This window comes from Nerophis lumbriciformis, linkage group LG29 (genome assembly GCF_033978685.3).
Source record: "Nerophis lumbriciformis linkage group LG29, RoL_Nlum_v2.1, whole genome shotgun sequence".
Taxonomy (NCBI): Eukaryota; Metazoa; Chordata; class Actinopteri; order Syngnathiformes; family Syngnathidae; genus Nerophis; species Nerophis lumbriciformis.
Genome location: NC_084576.2, coordinates 27457370 through 27482702, shown reverse-complemented (window position 1 = coordinate 27482702; position 25333 = coordinate 27457370). Strand labels below are relative to the sequence as shown.

The 25333-nt window shown below is 38.1% G+C and overlaps 2 protein-coding genes across 2 annotated transcripts in view; one reads left to right on the top strand and one right to left on the bottom strand.

Moving 5' to 3' along the window:
- Positions 1-3712, bottom strand: part of hsp90b1 (heat shock protein 90, beta (grp94), member 1) — a 30284-nt gene extending 26572 nt beyond the window's left edge. The window contains exon 1 of the mRNA XM_061925308.2: positions 3542-3712. Coding sequence (XP_061781292.2) covers positions 3542-3590 — 49 coding nt within the window. The 5' untranslated portion in view covers positions 3591-3712. The remainder of the gene's footprint in view (positions 1-3541) is intronic.
- Positions 3713-14554: 10842 nt separating this feature from the next.
- Positions 14555-25333, top strand: part of nt5dc3 (5'-nucleotidase domain containing 3) — a 58111-nt gene continuing 47332 nt past the window's right edge. Inside the window, exons 1-4 of the mRNA XM_061924296.1 lie at positions 14555-14845; positions 22300-22484; positions 22631-22705; positions 24427-24482. Coding sequence (XP_061780280.1) covers positions 14569-14845; positions 22300-22484; positions 22631-22705; positions 24427-24482 — 593 coding nt within the window. The 5' untranslated portion in view covers positions 14555-14568. The remainder of the gene's footprint in view (positions 14846-22299; positions 22485-22630; positions 22706-24426; positions 24483-25333) is intronic.

Sequence of the window (25333 nt, the reverse complement as noted above, 5' to 3'; positions counted from 1 at the left end):
TAAAGTGCTTTTTACAAATAAAATGTTATTATTATTAGAACATAATACTACCACCACCATGCTTGACGGTTTAGATATATGCATACTAGTTCTAGCTATTTGGCTGTTCTAGTTTTTATTTATTTTTTATTATCTTTATTTTATTTTTTTAATACACTAGCACTTTGAGGTTGTTTACTCAATATAAAGTGCTTTTTCAAAATAAATTATTATTATTATTATTAGAACATAATACCACCACCATGCTTGACGGTATGTAGATGCTTTTAAAAAAAGGCTTTTTATTTTTTAGATATATGCGTACTAGTTCTAGCTATTTGGCTGATCTAGTTTTTATTTATTTCTTATTATCTTTATTTTATTTTTTTAATACACTAGCACTTTGAGGTTGTTTACTCAATGTAAAGTGCTTTTTACAAATAAAATATTATTATTATTATGATTGGAACATAATACTACCACCACCATGCTTGACGGTTTAGATATATGCATACAAGTTCTAGCTATTTGGCTGTTCTAGTTTTTATTTATTTTTTTATTATCTTTATTTTTTTAATACACTAGCACTTTGAGGTTGTTTACTCAATATAAAGTGCTTTTTCAAAATAAAATATTATTATTAGAACATAATACTACCACCACCATGCTTGACGGTTTAGATATATGCATACAAGTTCTAGCTATTTGGCTGTTCTAGTTTTTATTTATTTTTTATTATCTTTATTTTATTTTTTTAATACACTAGCACTTTGAGGTTTTTTACTCAATGTAAAGTGCTTTTTACAAATAAAATGTTATTATTATTATTATTATTATTAGAACATAATACTACCACCACCATGCTTGACGGTTTAGATATATGCATACTAGTTCTAGCTATTTGGCTGTTCTAGTTTTTATTGATTTTTTTTATTATCTTTATTTTATTTTTTTAATACACTAGCACTTTGATGTTGTTTACTCAATATAAAGTGCTTTTTCAAAATAAAATTATTATTAGAACATAATACTACCACCACCATGCTTGACGTTTTAGATATATGCATACTAGTTCTAGCTATTTGGCTGTTCTAGTTTTTATTATCTTTATTTAATTTTTTTAATACACTAGCACTTAGAGGTTGTTTACTCAATATAAAGTGCTTTTTCAAAATAAAATATTATTATTATTAGAACATAATACTACCACCACCATGCTTGACGGTAGGAATTTATTATCTTCCATCCATCCATCCATTTTCTACCGCTTATTCCCTTTTGGGGTCGCGGGGGGCGCTGGAGCCTATCTCAGCTACAATCGGGCGGAAGGCGGGGTACACCCTGGACAAGTCGCCACCTCATCGCAGGGCCAACGCAGATAGACAGACAACATTCACACTCACATCCACACACTCTATTTTTTTAATACACTAGCACTATGAGGTTGTTTACTCAATGTAAAGTGCTTTTTACAAATAAAATATTATTATTATTATTAATATTATTATTATTAGAACATAATACTACCACCACCATGCTTGACGGTTTAGATATATGCATACAAGTTCTAGCTATTTGGCTGTTCTAGTTTTTATTTATTTTTTATTATCTTTATTTGTTTAATACACTAGCACTTTGAGGTTGTTTACTCAATATAAAGTGCTTTTTCAAAATAAAATATTATTATTATTATTATAACATAATACTACCACCACCATGCTTGACGGTTTAGATATATGCATACTAGTTCTAGCTATTTGGCTGTTCTAGTTTTTATTTATTTTTTATTATCTTTATTTAATTTTTTTAATACACTAGCACTTTGATGTTGTTTACTCAATGTAAAGTGCTTTTTATAAATAAAATATCATTATTGTTATTAGAACATAATACTACCACCACCATGCTTGACGGTTTAGATATATGCATACAAGTTCTAGCTATTTGGCTGTTCTAGTTTATTTATTTTTTATTATCTTTATTTTATTTTTTTCATACACTAGCACTTTGAGGTTGTTTACTCAATGTAAAGTGCTTTTTACAAATAAAATATTATTATTATTAGAACATAATACTACCACCACCATGCTTGACGGTTTAGATATATGCATACTAGTTCTAGCTATTTGGCTGTTCTAGTTTTTATTTATTTTTTATTATCTTTATTTTATTTTTTTAATACACTAGCACTTTGAGGTTGTTTACTCAATGTAAATTGCTTTTTACAAATAAAACATCATTATTGTTATTAGAACATAATACTACCACCACCATGCTTGATGGTTTAGATATATGCATACTAGTTCTAGCTATTTGGCTGTTCTAGTTTTAATTTATTTTTTATTATCTTTATTTTTTTTTTTTTAATACACTAGCACTTTGAGGTTGTTTACTCAATGTAAAGTGCTTTTTACAAATAAAATATTATTATTATTATGATTAGAACATAATACTACCACCACCATGCTTGACGGTTTAGATATATGCATACAAGTTCTAGCTATTTGGCTGTTCTAGTTTTTATTATCTTTATTTGTTTAATACACTAGCACTTTGAGGTTGTTTACTCAATGTAAAATGCTTTTTACAAATACAATATCATTATTGTTATTAGAACATAATACAACTACCACCATGCTTGACGGTTTAGATATATGCATACAAGTTCTAGCTATTTAGCTGTTCTAGTTTTTATTTATTTTTTATTATCTTTATTTGTTTAATACACTAGCACTTTGAGGTTGTTTACTCAATGTAAAATGCTTTTTACAAATACAATATCATTATTGTTATTAGAACATAATACTACCACCACCATGCTTGACGGTAGGAATGGTGTTCCTGGGATTAAAGCCCTTTTTTCCCTCCAAACATATTGCTGGGTAATGTGGCCAAACAACTCGATTTTTGTTTCATCTGACATCACATGGAGGATGAAACAAAGCTGGTGGATGGCTACCAAAAGCGCCTTATTGCAGTGAAACTTGCCAAATATTAACATTGCTGTGTGTGTACTTTTGACCCAGCAGATTTGCTCACGTTTTCAGTAGTAATTCATAAAAGAACCAAACTTCATGAATGTTTTTGTGACCAACAAGTATGTGCTCCAATCACTCTATCACAAAAAAAATAAGTTGTAGAAATGATTGGAAACTCAAGACAGCCATGACATTATGTTCTTTACAAGTGTGTGCGCACGTTTTGGATGTATATAAATGACCAATGACGTTAGTGTAGTATTAATGATGCCTATATAATATGTGACTAATAATAATTGTAGACTTGACTGTTAATACAAAATAAAACAAACGCCTGTATACTTTTGGATAGATAATTCAATTACTAATAGAAACTTCTAGAAAGCCGGGTGGATAACATGTACACTGTAGCAACGCAAAATTAATGCTTAATGGCAGACGAAGGATGATAAATTACATCCTTGTGTTAAAAATAAGCAGGTTTTAAGCAACCCGTCAGCCAAATAAGCAGATATTAACGACATATTAGTGTTAGCTTAACGGCTAACCATAGCAAGTTCCCGGGTGAAGACAAAGCTACTCACCGAAGGCCAGCAGCGCGACGAACAGACCTAAAGCCCACGCCCGCCTCATTTTAGCTTCTTTCGCCTGATGGTGAAGCAGCTCGCAGCAACAAAAAAAAAGAAGGTGAGTCAGAGCACCTTCGTCGTTCTACGGGAGACAAACTGACAATGAACCGCCCTCAGTGAGAAAACCCCACTCTGTTAAATGCTCGTCCGCTGACCAATGGCAGCGCACCACGCACCACCGTGGACCAATCAGAGCGGAGACGACGCTGCCCCGCCGACCAATCAGCGTCGGCTACATAAGTCGGTACCCTAAAAGCGTGGCCGGCCCCCATTGGTCGAGGAGGTAAAACGCGGCGCATCACTTCCTGATAATGTCATCCAACTTTGATTGCGAACTGGTGTTCAATATGGTATATAATTCCATATTCCAGAGATTGGGAGGAATACATTTTCTGTTGCGTTGTGACTTTCATGTCTGGTAATGAGTTTACCAGTCAAACTTTCACCAACAGACCCCTATTATTGTTTAAACACAATTTCTCTCCACACAACACACCTACAGGACTGTCGCAGAAAATTACAATATTGTGATAAAGTGCTTTATTTTCTGTAATGCAATTAAAAAAACAAAAATGTCAAACATTCTGGATTTATTACACATCAACTGAAATATTGCAAGCCTTTTATTATTTTAGTATTGCTGATTATGGCATACAGCTTAAGAAAACTCAAAAATCGTAACTCAAAAAATTAGAATATTTCCTCAGACCATGTAAAAAAAAAAAAGATTTATAACAGCAAAACAAAATCAAACATTTGAAAATGTCAATTAATGCCATACTTGCCAACCTTGAGACCTCCGATTTCGGGAGGTGGAGTGTGGGGGCGTGGTCGGGGGTGGGGCGGGGCGTGGTTGGGGGCGTGGTTAAGAGGGGAGGAGTATATTGACAGCTAGAATTCACCAAGTCAAGTATTTCATACACATATATATATATATATATATATATATATATATATATATATATATATATATATTCTGAAAATATGCAAACAAAACTGTGTTTAGATAATTGATACTTCAAACTTGCATAAATAAATATTAAGGAATATAACATAACTTGGCTTCTGAGAGTTTCAAAATGTAATGAATAAAATGCTAAAGTTGTTGATAAACAAGCAATTATTTTAATAATTAAATATGGTCATTTTAAATGAATTATTATGATAATTTAAAATCAATTATTTCAAATATGTTTATTTTAATGTATAATTCTATGGCTGGATGTAATAAGGAGTCACAAAAAAAATACAAATAAAAATACAATTAATTTTGATGTTTTTAGCAAAATATAGTAAAAATGTATTTAGTTTTTTTTTTTTTTTTAAGTTAATAAATATATTTATTTTTAGGTAAAATAAACATAATAATACAATTTATCTCTAGTCTGGATGATTTAGTTCTTGTCACCCTGTTGTCCCCCCCGTCGTGAAAAAAGGCTGTCCTCACTCAGGTCCGCATGGAGCTCCGGCTGAAAATCGGGAGATTTTCGGGAGAATATTTGGGAAAATTCGGGAGGGTTGGCAAGTATGATTAATGCACTCAGTACTTGGTTGGGAATCCTTTTGCACGGATTACTGCATCAATGCGGCGTGGCATGGAGGCAATCAGTATGGATGCCCAGGATGCTTCAATAGCGGCCTTTAGCTCATTTGCATTATTGGTTCTGGTGTCTTTCAGCTTCTTCTTCACAATACCCCACATATTCTCTATGGGGTTCAGGTCAGGGGAGTTGGCAGGCCAATCGAGGACAGTAATGCCATGGTCAGTACACCAGTTACTGGTGGTTTTTGGCACTGTGGGCAGGTGCCAGATCAAGCTGGAAAATTAAATGATCATCTCCATAGAGCTTTTCAACAGATGGAAGCATGTAGTGGTATGTGACCCATAATAACAACATGTGTCTGTATATATTGTCATTCATCCAGGTCATATGCTTTGTTACCTATACAACACAAAGTGACACACGTTTGTATTTAAATATAATATACATAATAAACCTTTTTAGTATTTTTTTTTTAATATCAAACTTACATACACTATATTGCAAAAAAGTATTCGGCCACCTGCCTTGACTCACATATGAACTTGAAGTGCCATCCCATTCCTAACCCATAGGGTTCAATATGACGTCGGTCCACTTTTTGCAGCTATTACAGCTTCAACTCTTCTGGGAAGGCTGTCCACAAGGTTGTGGAGTGTGTTTATAGGAATTTTCCACCATTCTTCCAAAAGCGCATTGGTGAGGTCACACACTGATGTTGGTGGAGAAGGCCTGGCTCTCAGTCTCCGTTCTAATTCATCCAAAAGGTGTTCTACCGGGTTCAGGTCAGGACTCTGTGCAGGCCAGTCAAGTTCATCCACACCAGACTCTGTCATCCATGTCTTTATGGACCTTGCTTTGTGCACTGGTGCACAGGCATGTCGGAAGAGGAAGGGGCCCGCTCCAAACTGTTCCCACAAGGTTGGGAGCATGGAATTGTCCAAAATGTTTAGGTATCCTGGAGCATTCAAAGTTCCTTTCACTGGAACTAAGGGGCCGAGCTTAACTCTTGAAAAAACAACCCCACACCCTAATTCCTCCTCCACCAAATTTCACACTCGGCACAATGCAGTCTGAAATGTAGCATTCTCCTGGCGACCTCCAAACCCAAACTGGTCCATCAGATTGCCAGATGGAAAAGCGTGATCCATCACTCCAGAGAAGGCGTCTCCACTGCTCTAGAGTCTAGTTTACTTGGCCTACCACTTGGTGGCTGAGTTGCTGTTGTTCCCAAACTCTTCCATTTTCTTATAATAAAGCCCACGGTTGACTTTGGAATATTTCGGAGCGAGGAAATTTCACGACTGGATTTGTTGCACAGGACAAAGGACAAAGCTGCGAACAATGGGAGACCGGGCTTTCTGCTCCGCCGCTCCCAGTCTGTGGAACGCTCTCCCTGACCACCCGAGGGCACCACAGACTGTGGATGCTTTTAAAAAAGGCTTAAAAATCCTTCTTTTTAAAAAAAGCCTTTTTTTTTGTTAGATATATGCATTTTGGTATCCTGGAGCATTCAAAGTTTCCTTCACTAGAACTAAGGGGCCAAGCCCAACTCCTGAAAAACAACCCCACACCCTAATTCCTCCTCCACCAAATTTCACACTCGGCACAATGCAGTCCGAAATGTACCGTTCTCCTGGCGACCTCCAAACCCAAACTGGTCCATCAGATTGCCAGATGGAAAAGCGTGATCCATCACTCCAGAGAAGGCGTCTCCACTGCTCTAGAGTCCAGTTTACGTGGCCTACCACTTGGCGGCTGAGTTGCTGTTGTTCCCAAACTCTTCCATTTTCTTATAATAAAGCCGACGGTTGACTTTGGAATATTTCGGAGCGAGGAAATTTCACGCCTGGATTTGTTGCACAGGACAAAGGACAAAGCTGCGAACAATGGGAGACCGGGCTTTCTGCTCCGCCGCTCCCAGTCTGTGGAACGCTCTCCCTGACCACCCGAGGGCACCACAGACTGTGGATGCTTTTAAAAAAGGCTTAAAAATCCTTCTTTTTGAAAAAAGCCTTTTTTTTGTTAGATATATGCATTTTGGTATCCTGGAGCATTCAAAGTCTCCTTCACTGGAACTAAGGGGCCAAGCCCAACTCCTGAAAAACAACCCCACACCCTAATTCCTCCTCCACCAAATTTCACACTCGGCACAATGCAGTCCGAAATGTACCGTTCTCCTGGCGACCTCCGAACCCAAATTGGTCCATCAGATTGCCAGATGGAAAAGTGTGATCCATCACTCCAGAGAAGGCGTCTCCACTGCTCTCGAGTCCAGTTTACGTGGCCTACCACTTGGTGGCTGAGTTGCTGTTGTTCCCAAACTCTTCCATTTTCTTATTATAAAGCCGACGGTTAACTTTGGAATATTTCGGAGCGAGGAAATTTCACGCCTGGATTAGTTGCACAGAACAAAGGACAAAGCTGCAAACAATGGGAGACCGGGCTTTCTGCTCCGCCGCTCCCAGTCTGTGGAATGCTCTCCCTGACCACCCGAGGGCACCACAGACTGTGGATGCTTTTAAAAAAGGCTTAAAAATCCTTCTTTTTGAAAAAAGCCTTTTTTTTGTTAGATATATGCATTTTGGTATCCTGGAGCATTCAAAGTTTCCTTCACTGGAACTAAGGGGCCAAGCCCAACTCCTGAAAAACAACCCCACACCCTAATTCCTCCTCCACCAAATTTCACACTCGGCACAATGCAGTCCAAAATGTACCGTTCTCCTGGCGACCTCCAAACCCAAACTGGTCCATCAGATTGCCAGATGGAAAAGTGTGATCCATCACTCCAGAGAAGGCGTCTCCACTGCTCTAGAGTCCAGTTTACGTGGCCTACCACTTGGCGGCTGAGTTGCTGTTGTTCCCAAACTCTTCCATTTTCTTATAATAAAGCCGACGGTGGACTTTGGAATATTTCGGAGCGAGGAAATTTCACGACTGGATTTGTTGCACAGGACAAAGGACAAAGCTGCGAACAATGGGAGACCGGGCTTTCTGCTCCGCCGCTCCCGGTCTGTGGAACGCTCTCCCTGACCACCCGAGGGCACCACAGACTGTGGATGCTTTTAAAAAAGGCTTAAAAATCCTTCTTTTTAAATATATTTTTTAGATATATGCATTTTAGTATCCTGGAGCATTCAAAGTTCCCTTCACTGGAACTAAGGGGCCAAGCCCAACTCCTGAAAAACAACCCCGCACCATAATTCCTCCGCTGACCCCTCTCTGTCAGTTTACGTGGCCTACCACTTGGTGGCTGAGTTGCTGTTGTTCCCAAACTTTTCCATTTTCTTATAATAAAGCCGACAGTTGACTTTGGAACATTTAGGAGCGAGGACATTTCACGACTGGATTTGGCATCCTATGACAGTTCCACGCTGGAAATCACTGAGAGCGGCCCATTCTTTCACAAATGTTTGTAGGAACAGTCTCCATGCCTAAGTGCTTGGTTTTATACACCTGTGGCCGGGCCAAGTGATTAGGACACCTGATTCTCATCATTTGGATGGGTGGCCAAATACTTTTGGCAATATAGTGTACTTTTCAGTACCCGGCCCTCGATGCATGTGGCTCAATTAGAAGTGCCCAGGACAGGTTCCTGACATAAACACTAGAGGGAGCCAGATCACCAGCTAAGCTCTGATAGCAGGTTCTTTTAGATCCCACTGTTTATACTTCAATAACTAGTGAGGGGTTCAATTTAATTAGCATCTTATAAACCCAAGCCCTAGCAATATAAAAGAACAACGTGGGGCCACAGACAAAACCTAGTTCATGTCCACAAAATACTGCACATAAGTGGTTATGGGTCCAGTATGGAATACATGATAATTATGTAACATGCTAGATGTTTACGTTTAATGTACTGTACAGAATACTTGTATTTGTGTCCTACTTGTATTGTATTATTTGTCATGTTTTGTCCAATCTATACTATATGTCGGGGGTCAGCAACCCGCTCTTTAGCGCCGCCCTAGTGGCTCCCTGGACCTCTTTCAGAGATGTGTGAAAATGGAAAAAGATGAAGAAAAATATATATTTTCTGTAGTAGGACAAACATGACACAAACCTTCCTAATTGTTAGAAAATCCCACTGTTTGTATGAAACATGCTTCACTGGTGAGAGTATTTGGCAAGCGCCGTTTTGTCCTACTGATTTCAAGGATCTTTGAACTCCTCGTAGTTTGTTTACATGCACAACTTTCTCTGACGCTGCCACAGAAAGACATGCTTTATGCCACTCCTTCTTTGTCTCATTTTGTCCACCAAACGTTTTACACTGTGCGTGAATGCACACAGGTGAGCTTTGTTGATGTGATTGACTTGTTGGAGTGCTAATCAGGCATGTTTGCTCAATCCATGACTGTAAGCTAATATAGACACTTAAATCATGTGTTGTCTTCATTATAACACTTATATAAGACTTTTAAAGTCATTTTGATATTAGGCTAATATAGCAAATATAGACACTTACATCATGTGTTGTCTTCATTACAACACTTTTAAAGTCATTTTGATAGTAGGCTAATATAGCTAATATAGACACGTACATCATGTGTTGCCTTCACTATAACACTTATTTAAGACCTTTAAAGTCATTTTGATAGTAGACTAATGTAGACACTTACATCATGTGTTGTCTTCATTATAACACTTTTAAAATAATTTTGATAGTAGGCTAATATAGCTAATACAGACACTTACATCATGTGTTGTCTTCATTACAACACTTTTAAAGTCATTTTGATAGTAGGCTAATATAGCTAATATAGACACGTTCATCATGTGTTGCCTTCACTATAACACTTATTTAAGACCTTTAAAGTCATTTTGATAGTAGACTAATGTAGACACTTACATCATGTGTTGTCTTCATTATAACACTTTTAAAATAATTTTGATAGTAGGCTAATATAGCTAATACAGACACTTACATCATGTGTTGCCTTCATTATAACACTTATATAAGACTTTTAAAGTTATTTTGATAGTAGGCTAATACAGCTAATATAGACAATTACGTCATGTGTTGCCTTCATTATAACACTTTTAAAGTTATTTTGATAGTAGGCTAATATAGCTGCTATAGGCACTTACATCATGTGTTGCCTTCACTATAACACTTATTTAAGACCTTTAAAGTCATTTTGATAGTAGGCTAATATAGACACTTACATCATGTGTTGTCTTCATTATAACACTTTAAAGTGATTTTGATAGTAGGCTAATATAGACACTTACATCATGTGTTGCCTTCATTATAACATGTATATAAGACTTTTAAAGTAATTTTGATAGTAGGCTAATATAGCTCATATAAACACTTACATCATGTGTTGTCTTCATTATAACATTTATATAAGACTTTTAAAGTCATTTTGATAGTAGGCTATTACAGCTAATATAGACACTTACATCATGTGTTGCCTTCATTATAACACTTATATAAGACTTTTAAAGTTATTTTGATATTAGGCTAATATAGCAAATATAGACACTTACATCATGTGCTGTCTTCATTACAACACTTTTAAAGTCATTTTGATAGTAGGCTAATATAGCTAATATAGACACGTACATCATGTGTTGCCTTCACTATAATACTTATTTAAGACCTTTAAAGTCATTTTGATAGTAGACTAATGTAGACACTTACATCATGTGTTGTCTTCATTATAACACTTTTAAAATAATTTTGATAGTAGGCTAATATAGCTAATACAGACACTTACATCATGTGTTGCCTTCATTATAACACTTATATAAGACTTTTAAAGTCATTTTGATAGTAGGCTAATACAGTTAATATAGACACTTACATCATGTGTTGCCTTCATTATAACACTTTTAAAGTTATTTTGATAGTAGGCTAATATACCTAATGTAGACACTTACATCATGTGTTGCTTTCATTATAACATTTATATAAGACTTTTAAAGTAATTTTGATAGTAGGCTAATATAGCTAATATAGACACATCCTGTGTTGCCTTCATTATAACATTTATATAAGACTTTTAGAGTCATTTTGATAGTAGGCTATTATAGCTAATACATACACTGACATCATGTGTTGCCTTCATTATAACACTTATTTAAGACTTTTAAAGTCATTTTGATATTAGGCTAATATAGCAAATATAGACACTTACATCATGTGTTGTCTTCATTACGACACTTTTAAAGTCATTTTGATAGTAGGCTAATATAGCTAATATAGACATGTACATCATGTGTTGCCTTCACTATAACACTTATTTAAGACCTTTAAAGTCATTTTGATAGTAGACTAATGTAGACACTTACATCATGTGTTGTCTTCATTATAACACTTTTAAAATAATTTTGATAGTAGGCTAATATAGCTAATACAGACACTTACATCATGTGTTGCCTTCATTATAACACTTATATAAGACTTTTAAAGTCATTTTGATAGTAGGCTAATACAGTTAATATAGACACTTACATCATGTGTTGCCTTCATTATAACACTTTTAAAGTTATTTTGATAGTAGGCTAATATAGCTCATATAGACACTTACATCATGTGTTGCCTTCATTATAACATTTATATAAGACTTTTAAGTAATTTTGATAGTAGGCTAAAATAGCTAATATAGACACTTACATCATGTGTTGCCTTCATTATAACACTTTTAAAGTTATTTTGATAGTAGGCTAATATAGCTAATATAGACACTTACATCATGTGTTGTCTTCATTATAACACTTATATAAGACTTTTAAAGTCATTTTGATAGTAGGCTATTATAGCTCATATTGACACTTATATCATGTGTTGCCTTCATTATAACACTTTCAAAGTAATTTTGATAGTAGGCTAATATAGCTAATATAGACACTTACATCATGTGTTGCCTTCATTATAACATTTGTATAAGACTTTTAAGTAATTTTGATAGTAGGCTAAAATAGCTAATATCGACACTTACATCATGTGTTGCCTTCATTATAACATTTGTATAAGACTTTTAAGTAATTTTGATAGTAGGCTAATATAGCTAATATAGACACTTACATCATGTGTTGCCTTCATTATAACACTTTTAAAGTTATTTTGATAGTAGGCTAATATAGCTAATATAAACACTTACATCATGTGTTGTCTTCATTATAACACTTATATAAGACTTTTAAAGTTATTTTGATAGTAGGCTATTATAGCTCATATTGACACTTACATCATGTGTTGCCTTCATTATAACACTTTCAAAGTAATTTTGATAGTAGGCTAATATGGCTAATATAGACACTTACATCATGTGTTGCCCTCATTATAACATTTATATAAGACTTTTAAGTAATTTTGATAGTAGGCTATTATAGCTAATATAGACACTTACATCATGTGTTGTCTTCATTATAACACTTATATAAGACTTTTAAAGTAATTTTGATAGTAGGCTATTATAGCTAATATAGACACTTACATCATGTGTTGCCTTCATTATAACACTTATATAAGACTTTTAAAGTCATTTTGATAGTAGGCTATTATGGCGAATATAGACACTTACATCATGTGTTGTCTTCATTATAACACTTATATAAGACTTTTAAAGTAATTTTGATAGTAGGCTATTATAGCTAATATAGACACTTACATCATGTGTTGCCTTCATTATAACACTCATATAAGACTTTTAAAGTCATTTTGATAGTAGGCTATTATAGCTAATATAGACAGTTACATCATGTGTTGTCTTCATTATAACATTTATATAAGACTTTTAAAGTAATTTTGATAGTAGGCTAATATAGCTTATATAGACACTTACCTCATGTGTTGTCTTCATTATAACACTTATATAAGACTTTTAAAGTAATTTTGATAGTAGGCTATTATAGCTAATATAGACACTTACATCATGTGTTGCCTTCATTATAACACTTTTAAAGTCATTTTGATAGTAGGCTAATATAACTAATATAGACATGTACATCATGTGCTGCCTTCACTATAACACTTATTTAAGACCTTTAAAGTCATTTTGATAGTAGGCTAATGTAGACACTTACATCATGTGTTGTCTTCATTATAAGACTTTTAAAATCATTTTGATAGTAGGCTAATATAGCTAATACAGACACTTACATCATGTGTTGCCTTCATTATAACACTTTTAAAGTTATTTTGATAGTAGGCTAATATAGCTAATTTAGACACTTACATCATGTGTTGTCTTCATTATAACACTTATATAAGACTTTTAAAGTAATTTTGATAGTAGGCTAATATAACTAATATAGACACTTACATCATGTGTTGCCTTCATTATAACACTCATATAAGACTTTTAAAGTCATTTTGATAGTAGGCTATTATAGCTAATATAGACAGTTACATCATGTGTTGTCTTCATTATAACATTTATTTAAGACTTTTAAAGTCATTTTGATAGTAGGCTAATATAGCTTATATAGACACTTACATCATGTGTTGTCTTCATTATAACACTTATATAAGACTTTTAAAGTAATTTTGATAGTAGGCTATTATAGCTAATATAGACACTTACATCATGTGTTGCCTTCATTATAACACTTTTAAAGTCATTTTGATAGTAGGCTAATATAGCTAATATAGACATGTACATCATGTGCTGCCTTCACTATAACACTTATTTAAGACCTTTAAAGTCATTTTGATAGTAGGCTAATGTAGACACTTACATCATGTGTTGTCTTCATTATGAGACTTTTAAAATCATTTTGATAGTAGGCTAATATAGCTAATACAGACACTTACATCATGTGTTGCCTTCATTATAACACTTTTAAAGTTATTTTGATAGTAGGCTAATATAGCTAATTTAGACACTTACATCATGTGTTGTCTTCATTATAACACTTATATAAGACTTTTAAAGTAATTTTGATAGTAGGCTAATATAACTAATATAGACACTTACATCATGTGTTGCCTTCATTATAACACTTCTACACGACTTTTACAGTCATTGTGATAGTAGGCTAATATAGACACTTACATCATGTGTTGCTTTCATTATAACTTATATAAGGCTTTTAATTTTTTTGCCCCTCCAGACAGAATTTTTTTTTGTTGTTAGTATTTTTGGTCCAATATGGCTTTTTCAACATTTTGGGTTGCCGACCCCTGCTATATGCTGTCCATGAATGTAGATATTACACTCCAACTGTGGAATAAATAGTCGTCTTTATCCAAAAACATAAACTCATCGATACATATATTATGTTTTTAATTGTAACCACGTGCCTTTTTCAAAACGCTATTTTAGTAAAAAAAAAATGTTTTATTTTTGATAAATTTTCATTTTTATTAGCGACCTGCGCCAAACCGGAAGCGAGTCGCTGATTGGCTGCGCTCGTCCCCCAAACACGGACGTGACGTCACAGCATCGTTTAAGGTATTGACAGGGGGGGGGGAGACTGACAATAATGGCGTCCTTGTCAGCGCCTCTCTCGTGTCTGCTTACCCGCAGAGTCTCTCTCCAGGGAGCCGCACGGGTTTCTTGTCGAGTCCTGAGAGCTTCGCACCCCGCGGCTCGTGTGTGGGGACGGAATTTCGGCGCGGTGCACCGTGGACGTAGTGAACTGTTGCCGCTACAAGCTAGCTCTCTTCGGAGGACCGCCCACTTGTCGACGTCATCACCGTCACGTGTGTCCAGTAGCTCCTTGTGGTCTGTTTACAATAAGACCAAAAAATACACAGAAGGTATGATTATTTGGAAGTACTCTCCTTTTTGTGTGTCACAGTATTATACAACTTTAAATATATTGATTACATTATTTAGTTACATGCAGAGGTGGGTAGAGTAGCCAGAAATTGTACTCAAGTAAGAGTACTGTTACTTTAGAGATTTATTACTCAAGTAAAAGTAAGGAGTAGTCACCCAAATATTTACTTGAGTAAAAGTAAAAAGTATGTTGTAAAAAAACTACTCAAGTACTGAGTAACTGATGAGTAACATACACACACACACATCATATATATATATATATATATATATATATATATATATATATATATATATATATATATATATATATATATACACACATATATATATATATATATATATATATATATATATATATACATACATTGATATATACAGTATATAATTTATATTTATTTTTTTGCCGTTTTTGTTTACATGTTAAAGGTGTTTTAATGAATATACATGCATGTTTAACACATATAGATTCCTTTCTTTCATGAAGACAAGAATATAAGTTGGTGTATTACCTGATTCTGATGACTTGCATTGATTGGAATCAGACAGTAGTGATGACAAACGTCCACGTTTTCAAATGGAGGAGAAAAAAAGTTCCTCCTTTCTGTCTAATACCACATGAAAGTGGTTGGTTTTTGGCATCTTATATGTCCAGCTTCCATATTCGTTTTTATACACTTTACAAGAAATACATTGGCGGCAAACTCCGTAGCTTGCTAGCTTGTTTGCGCAGGCTTTCGGAGACACTTATTTTGAAAGCGCAGGCGCGATGGAGCGGCACTTTTATTGTGAAGACAGGAACTGTGCAGTCAGTCTTTAGGCTTTTGACGGGGTGTACGTTGAAATAAAAAATGGTCTTTTTTCCTTCACACTTTTGATTGATTGATTGATTGGAACTTGTATTAGTAGATTGCACAGTACAGTACATATTCCGTACAATTGACCACTAAGTGGTAACACCCCAATAAGTTTTTCAACTTGTTTAAGTCAGGTCATGTGACCCCTGGCTCTGTTTGATTGGTCCAACGTCACCAGTGACTGCATCTGATTGGTGGAACGGAGTGAACGTCACCAGTGACTGTATTTGTTGAAACGCAGGCACTATGAAGGTCTGTCTGACAGACCAAAACAAACAAAGCGTGCATTAACAGATCGATAAAAATTAGTACCGAGTAGCGAGCTGAATGTAGATAAAAGTAGCGGAGTAAAAGTAGCGTTTCTTCTCTATAAATATACTCAAGTAAAAGTAAAAGTATGTTGCATTAAAACTACTCTTAGAAGTACAATTTATCCCAAAAGTTACTCAAGTAGATGTAACGGAGTAAATGTAGCGCGTTACTACCCACCTCTGGTTACATGACAGGCCTCGAATTTTAACTTTTTGAGGTCATTTTAACTTTTTAAGGTCAAAGCAAGTGTTGCCTTAAAGGAGGGCTCATATTTTAGGGCACCAAGGCAAACATTGTTTTCTTTCCAGGCAGGGGCTCCAAAGCATGCATTTACATTTAAAAAAAAAAATCATTATTAATATCAACTTGTCAGCTTTTCGTCATTTCATGATGCCTTTATCTCTATTTTTAGTAAAAAAATAAAATAATAAAAAAATACTTCTAGTATTTTTTATTATGTTTTTTTTGTTGTAAGTTAGGTACATGTAGATCAATGTTTTCCAACCACTGTGTGCCGCGGGACATAGTCTGGCCTGCTGTGGGAGATGATCTAATATCACCTATTTTGGGTAAAAAATATTTTTTGCAAACCAGTAATTATAGCCTGCAAATGATGTGTTGTTGTTGAGTGTCGGTGCTGTCTAGAGCTCGGCAGCGTAACCGTGTAATACTCTTCCATCTCAGTAGGTGGCAGCCGGTAGCTACCGTATTTTCCGCACTATAAGCCGCACCTAAAAACAGCAAATTTTCACAAAAGCTGACAGTGCGGCTTATAACCCGGTGCGCCTTATATATGGATTAATATAAATATTTATTTTCATAAAGTTTCGGTCTCGCAACTACGGTAAACAGCCGCCATCTTCTTCTATGGTAAGCAACCGCCAAGGTAAGCACCCGCCCCCATAGAAGAGGAAGCGCTTCTTCTTCTACTGTAAGCAACCACCCGCCCCCATAGAAGAAGAAGCCCCCGGATATTGCGTTTCATTTCATTTGTGTGTTTACATCTGTAAAGACCACAAAATGGCTCCTACTAAGCGACACGCGTATAACGCAGAATTTAAACTTAAGGCAATATTTAACCAAAGAACTCCAACCGCTCGATATTGGTGTCAACAGGGCATTTAAAGCACGACTGCGAACGGCGTGGGAACAATGGATGACCGAAGGCGAACACACCTTCACTAAGACAGGGAGACAGCGCCGGACGACATACGCCAACATCTGCCAGTGGATCGTAAATGCCTGGGTGGATATTTCGGTCACAACTGTGGTCCGAGCTTTCCGGAAGGCAGGATTCACAGAACTGCGACGAGACGGAGCCGGCCATTTTGGATCCCGTATTCGCCCAACTTTTTAATTCGGACACCGAAGGAGAAGAATTCGAGGGATTTATGAATGAAGAATAACTTCAGAAAGTGAGCGTTATGTTTATTTTGTGTGTTGTGACATTAACGTTCGAGCAACATTAAGTTATTGATGCTTATTGATTGCACATTTGCACATTACCGTACATTTTGGGAGTGAACAGAGTTGTGAGAACGCTGGTTTTTAATATATTATTAAAGTTTGACTGACCTATCTGACTGTTTTTTTGACATTCCCTTTAGCGCAGTTAGATGCGGCTTATAACACGGGGCGGCTTATAGGTGGACAAAGTTTTGAAATATGCCGTTCATTGAAGGCGCGGCTTATAACCCAGGGCGGCTTATGGTGCGGAAAATACGGTAATTGCTTTGTAGATGTCGGAAACAGCGGGAGGCAGGGTGCAGGTAAAAGGGTATCTAATGCTTAAACCAAAAATAAACAAAAGGTGAGTGCCCCTAAGAAAAAGGCATTGAAGCTTAGGGAAGGCTATGCAGAACAAAACTAAAGGTGAACTGGCTACAAAGTAAAAAAACCCAGAATGCTGGACGACAGCAAAGACTTACTGTGGAGCAAAGACGGCGTCCACAATGTACATCCGAACATGACATGACAATCGACAATGTCCCCACGAAGAAGGATAAACACAAAGTACAAACCCCGTTTCCATATGAGTTGGGAAATCGTGTTAGATGTAAATATAAACGGAATACAATGATTTGCAAATCATTTTCAACCCATATTCAATTGAATATGCTACAAAGACAACATATTTGATGTTCAAACCGATAAACATTTTTTTTTTTTGCAAATAATCATTAACTTTAGAATTTGATGCCAGCAACACGTGACAAAGAAGTTGGGAATGGTGGCAATAAATACTGATAAAGTTGAGGAATGCTCATCAAACACTTATTTGGAACATCCCATAGGTGTGAAGGCTAATTGGGAACAGGTGGGTGCCAGCTTAGGGAAGGCTATGCAGAACGAAACTAAAACTGAACTGGCTACAAAGTAAACAAAAACAGAATGCTGGACGACAGCAAAGACTTACTGTGGAGCAAAGACGCCGTCCACAATGTACATTCGAACATGACATGACAATCGACAATGTCCCCACGAAGAAGGATTAAAAACAAAGTAGTTGCAGGAAATATCGCTCAAAGGAAGACATGAAACTGCTACAGGAAAATACCAAAAAAAGAGAAAAAGCCACCAAAATAGGAGCGCAAGACCATAACTAAAACACTACGCACAGGAAAACAGCAAAAAAACCTCCAAATAAGTCTCAGCGTGATGTGACAGGTGGTGACAGTAAAATGCTCCAAAAGGAGGGAGAAACAATGGCTATAAAACTTCTACACTGTCTCTTATCTAAAAAAGGTTAACAAAAAATGTCACTCAAAAAATTGAGGAAAAGGAAGAACTGTAAGAAAAAACTGAAAACTCACCACTTTGGCTGTAAAACTAAATAATCCAAAATCACTCTGCTGAGGAGGAGAAAAAGAAAAACTCAAAATATCAACAAGGGAATTCAGGATCACGATATTCAAACAAGAGGCGAGGCAAGGCTTGGACAGGTTGCTAGAGAGGCACGAAAAAACGAGACAAGCTGGCACAGAACAAAGGCAGGCGTGGGCTTATAAGACACATAAGGGTAATGGGAAACAGGTGGAAACAATCAGGGATCAGGGATGACGTCAGACTGATGACACAAAAGGAAGGGCAAGTGACCTGAAATGAGAGGAGTTACTTTTCAAACTAAAACATGCAATTCACAAGACAGAAAAAACCAAGACAAGACATTTTTAGAAAGACTAGAAAGCAGGGCGTTACAATAATTCATACAACTTGTAATAAAAGCATGGATTAGCGTCTCCGTGTTGCTCTGAGAGAGAATTGGGTGAACTCTGGCTATATTCTTAAGATGATAAAAAAATATTTTTGGTATAAAACTGAGGTCAGAGTCGAAAACGACGCCCAGATTTTTCATTCGTAGTGATGCAGTTAAAGACACTGATTGTAGTTTTGATATGTGTTTCTCTCTCAATGACTAAAACTTCAGTCTTGTCCTGGTTAAGCTTAATCCTCCGTCCGTCTATCTCAACCCAACCGGTCGAGGCAGACGGCCGTCCCACAGAGCGAGGTTTCTTCCCTACCAGAAGTCCTGTCCTGGTTCAGTCTTGTCCTGGTTAAGCTTAATCCTCCGTCCGTCTATCTCAACCCAACCGGTCGAGGCAGACGGCCGTCCCACAGAGCGAGGTTTCTTCCCTACCAGAAGTCCTGTCCTGGTTCAGTCTTGTCCTGGTTAAGCTTAATCCTCCGTCCGTCTATCTCAACCCAACCGGTCGAGGCAGACGGCGCTCCCACAGAGCGAGGTTTCTTCCCTACCAGAAGTCCTGTCCTGGTTCAGTCTTGTCCTGGTTAAGCTTAATCCTCCGTCCGTCTATCTCAACCCAACCGGTCGAGGCAGACGGCCGTCCCACAGAGTGAGGTTTCTTCCCTACCAGAAGTCCTGTCCTGGTTAAGCTTAATCCTCCGTCCGTCTATCTCAACCCAACCGGTCGAGGCAGACGGCCGTCCCACATAGTGAGGTTTCTTCCCTACCAGAAGTCCTGTCCTGGTTCAGTCTTGTCCTGGTTAAGCTTAATCCTCCGTCCGTCTATCTCAACCCAACCAGTCGAGGCACACGGCCGTCCCACAGAGTGAGGTTTCTTCCCTACCAGAAGTCCTGTCCTGGTTCAGTCTTGTCCTGGTGAAGCTTAATCCTCCGTCCGTCTATCTCAACCCAACCGGTCGAGGCAGACGGCCGTCCCACAGAGCGAGGTTTCTTCCCTACCAGAAGTCCTGTCCTGGTTCAGTCTTGTCCTGGTGAAGCTTAATCCTCCGTCCGTCTATCTCAACCCAACCGGTCGAGGCAGACGGCCGTCCCACAGAGCGAGGTTTCTTCCCTACCAGAAGTCCTGTCCTGGTTCAGTCTTGTCCTGGTTAAGCTTAATCCTCCGTCCGTCTATCTCAACCCAACCGGTCGAGGCAGACGGCCGTCCCACAGAGCGAGGTTTCTTCCCTACCAGAAGTCCTGTCCTGGTTCAGTCTTGTCCTGGTTAAGCTTCATCCTCCGTCCGTCTATCTCAACCCAACCGGTCGAGGCAGACGGCCGTCCCACAGAGCGAGGTTTCTTCCCTACCAGAAGTCCTGTCCTGGTTCAGTCTTGTCCTGGTTAAGCTTAATCCTCCGTCCGTCTATCTCAACCCAACCGGTCGAGGCAGACGGCCGTCCCACAGAGTGAGGTTTCTTCTCTACCAGAAGTCCTGTCCTGGTTAAGCTTAATCCTCCGTCCGTCTATCTCAACCCAACCGGTCGAGGCAGACGGCCGTCCCACAGAGCGAGGTTTCTTCCCTACCAGAAGTCCTGTCCTGGTTCAGTCTTGTCCTGGTTAAGCTTAATCCTCCGTCCGTCTATCTCAACCCAACCGGTCGAGGCAGACGGCCGTCCCACAGAGTGAGGTTTCTTCCCTACCAGAAGTCCTGTCCTGGTTAAGCTTAATCCTCCGTCCGTCTATCTCAACCCAACCGGTCGAGGCAGACGGCCGTCCCACAGAGTGAGGTTTCTTCCCTACCAGAAGTCCTGTACTGGTTCAGTCTTGTCCTGGTGAAGCTTAATCCTCCGTCCGTCTATCTCAACCCAACCGGTCGAGGCAGACGGCCGTCCCACAGAGTGAGGTTTCTTCCCTACCAGAAGTCCTGTCCTGGTTCAGTCTTGTCCTGGTTAAGCTTAATCCTCCGTCCGTCTATCTCAACCCAACCGGTCGAGGCAGACGGCCGTCCCACAGAGCGAGGTTTCTTCCCTACCAGAAGTCCTGTCCTGGTTCAGTCTTGTCCTGGTTAAGCTTAATCCTCCGTCCGTCTATCTCAACCCAACCGGTCGAGGCAGACGGCCGTCCCACAGAGCGAGGTTTCTTCCCTACCAGAAGTCCTGTCCTGGTTCAGTCTTGTCCTGGTTAAGCTTAATCCTCCGTCCGTCTATCTCAACCCAACCGGTCGAGGCAGACGGCAGTCCCACAGAGCGAGGTTTCTTCCCTACCAGAAGTCTTGTCCTGGTTCAGTCTTGTCCTGGTTAAGCTTAATCCTCCGTCCGTCTATCTCAACCCAACCGGTCGAGGCAGACGGCCGTCCCACAGAGCGAGGTTTCTTCCCTACCAGAAGTCCTGTCCTGGTTCAGTCTTGTCCTGGTTAAGCTTAATCCTCCGTCCGTCTATCTCAACCCAACCGGTCGAGGCAGACGGCCGTCCCACAGAGTGAGGTTTCTTCCCTACCAGGAGTCTTGTCCTGGTTAAGCTTAATCCTCCGTCCGTCTATCTCAACCCAACCGGTCGAGGCAGACGGCCGTCCCACAGAGCGAGGTTTCTTCCCTACCAGAAGTCCTGTCCTGGTTCAGTCTTGTCCTGGTTAAGCTTAATCCTCCGTCCGTCTATCTCAACCCAACCGGTCGAGGCAGACGGCCGTCCCACAGAGCGAGGTTTCTTCCCTACCAGAAGTCCTGTCCTGGTTCAGTCTTGTCCTGGTTAAGCTTAATCCTCCGTCCGTCTATCTCAACCCAACCGGTCGAGGCAGACGGCCGTCCCACAGAGTGAGGTTTCTTCCCTACCAGAAGTCTTGTCCTGGTTAAGCTTAATCCTCCGTCCGTCTATCTCAACCCAACCGGTCGAGGCAGACGGCCGTCCCACAGAGCGAGGTTTCTTCCCTACCAGAAGTCCTGTCCTGGTTCTGTTGGTTTTCTGTCATTCCAGGATCGTTGTTTCTTGACTCGCTCAACGTGGGCAGTGCCTTCCGACCACTTCAGTTGACTTGACTCGACAACCCCAACGATAAACATACCATTGAATATTCCTCTCCTCTCAGATGTCCTCCCGTCCATCACCGGCACACCCGTCAACCCCGACACCATCTTCGCCAACAACGAGATGAGCCTCAGGGACATCGAGATTTATGGCTTCGATTACGACTACACGCTGGCCTTCTACTCCAGTCACCTCCACACCCTCATCTTCAACATAGCGCGGGACATCCTGATCACTAAGCACAGGGTGCGTTGTAAATAATGCATTATTTGATGTGAGATGTAAAAGTAACAATTAACATTACTTGTGTGTTACCTGCGCCCTACAGGTTGACTTCACTTTGTATTTTTCTTCCATTCTGGTATTTAAAAAACTGTTTTTCTTCAACCTAGTATCCAGAGGACTTACGGAATTATGAGTATATCCCCAATTTTGCTGTGAGGGGTCTTCACTATGATGTCCAGAAGGTGAGATCTCCTTTTTATTCACACCTTATACAAAACCCAAAACCAGTGAAGTCGGTATGTTGTGTAAATGGTAAATAAAAACAGAATACAATGATTTGCAAATCCTTTTCAACTTATATTCAATTAAATAGACTGCAAAGACAAAATATTTAATGTTCCAACTGGTAGATTTTGTTATTTTTTGCAAATCTTAGCTCATTTGGAATTTGATGCCTGCAACATGTTTCAAAAAAGCTGGCACAAGTGGCAAAAAAGACTGAAAAAGTTGAGGAATCCTCATCAAAACACTTATTTGGAACATCCCACAGGTGGACAGGCTAATTGGGAACAGGTGGGTGCCATGATTGGGTATACAAGCAGCTTCCATGAAATGCTCAGTCATCCACAAACAAGGATGGGGCGAGGGTCACCACTTTGTCAACAAATGCGTGAGCAAATTGTTTAAGAACAACATTTTTCAACCAGCTATTGCAAGGAATTTAGGGATTTCACCATCTATGCTCCGTAATGTCATCGAAAGGTTCAGAGAATCTGGAGAAATCACTGCACGAAAGCGATGACATTACGGACCTTCCATCCCTCAGGCGGTACTGCATCAAAAACCGTCATCGGTGTGTAAAGGATATCACCACATGGGCTCAGGAACACTTCAGAAAACCACTGTCAGTAACTACAGTTCGTCAATGCATCTGTAAGTGCAAGTTAAAACTCTACTATGCAAAGCGAAAACCATTTATCAACAACACCCAGAAACGACGCCGGCTTCGCTGGGCCCGAGCTCATCTAAAATGGACTGATGCAAAGTGGAAAAGAGTTCTGTCCACATTTTAAATTGTTTTTGGAATCGGTGGACGTTGTGTCCTCTGGACCAAAGAGGAAAAGAACCATCCGGACTGTTCTATGCGCAAAGATCAAAAGCATCTGTGATGGTATGGGGGTGTATTAGTGCCTAAAGCATGGGTAACTTACACATCTGTGAAGGCACCATTAATGCTGAAAGGTACATACAGGTTTTGGAGCAACATATGTTGCCATCCAAGCAACGCTATCATGGACGCCCCTGCTTATTTCAGCAAGACAATGCCAAGCCACGTCTTACAACAGCCTGCCTGTAGTCCAGACCTGTCTCCCATTGAAAATGTGTGGCGCATTATGAAGCCTAAAATACCACAACGGAGACCCCCGGACTGTTGAACAACTTAAGCTGTACATCAAGCAAGAATGGGAAAGACTTCCACTTGAAAAATGTGTCTCCTCAGTTCCCAAACATTTACTGAGTGTTGTTAAAAGGAAAGGCCATGTAACACAGTGGTAAAAATGCCCCCGTGACAACTTTTTTGTGAAGTGAAGTGAATTATATTTATATAGCGCTTTTCTCTAGTGACTCAAAGGACTTTACATAGTGAAACCCATTATCTAAGTTACATTTAAGCCAGTGTGGGTGGGCACACTGGCTTAATGATTATTAAGCCAGGTTAATGATTATTTGCCAAAAAAACAAACAAGTTTCTCAGTGTGAACATTAAATATCTTGTCTTTGCAGTCTATTCAATTGAATATAAGTTGAAAAGGATTAGCAAATCATTGTTTTCTGTTTTTATTTACCATTTACACAACGTGCCAATTTCACTGGCTCTGGGGTTTGTACTTAGCGAGTGTGGTGTAATTGAGATGAATCTCCTCAATCTTCTTTGTAGTGAACACTGACATTGTTGTGATAGGCACTGCTGATGAAGATTGATGCGTTCCACTACATCCAGCAGGGGACCGTATACAGGTATCAGTACTATGCACGCTCACGTCCAACGCACTTCTGAAAGATTGTTAAAAAGATTTTCAATTCCCTTAAAAATTGTAATTATATATGCGTGTGTGTATATACTATGAATACTAATTCAATGGAGAATTTGGATGCAGTTAAATACCCTTCTCCTATGCTATTATGCTATTATAAACATAATTAAGTTGTTTATTTTGATTAAAATAAATCAATAATGTATGAAAGAAGCAGTACATGTATTTTAAATATGCTCAAAAATGTGTATGATCTCAGAAAAAAATTGTATTTGATATTCCTCAGCATTCAATTAAAATAAAAATATATATGTAATATTTAAACATATATAGTAATGCTTGCATAATGGCTCCATTCAATTTCAGCTTTGTGATGGCAACACCTTTTTCTGAATACAAATATTGAAGAAAATTGAAATAAATATAGTAATGACAGATATTGTTTTTGTTATTGTTAGTTTTTTATTGTGTAATGTTTTTATTTGTGCTTATTTAATGTAATTGTGCATCCTATCTTTAATAAAAATAATTATTATTGTAAGTATCTTTATATTTTATTCTTTTACCATTTATTTTATTTACAAAAATCACACAGAATGTTAATCAATCTAATTAAAGAAAATAGAGCAACTCCAACCCAATTTCAGCTTTACAATACTTAGGATAGAAATTTACCAAGCAATTGAAAAGACATACAAATATTTTTTTTTAATTAAAAACAATACTTTTAAAAAAAGGGGGAAAAAACTCATAATTGCAACTTTATAATTAGTAATAATTATATAGACTAGACTGATTAACATTCTATGATTAATTTTGGTAAATTAAATAAAT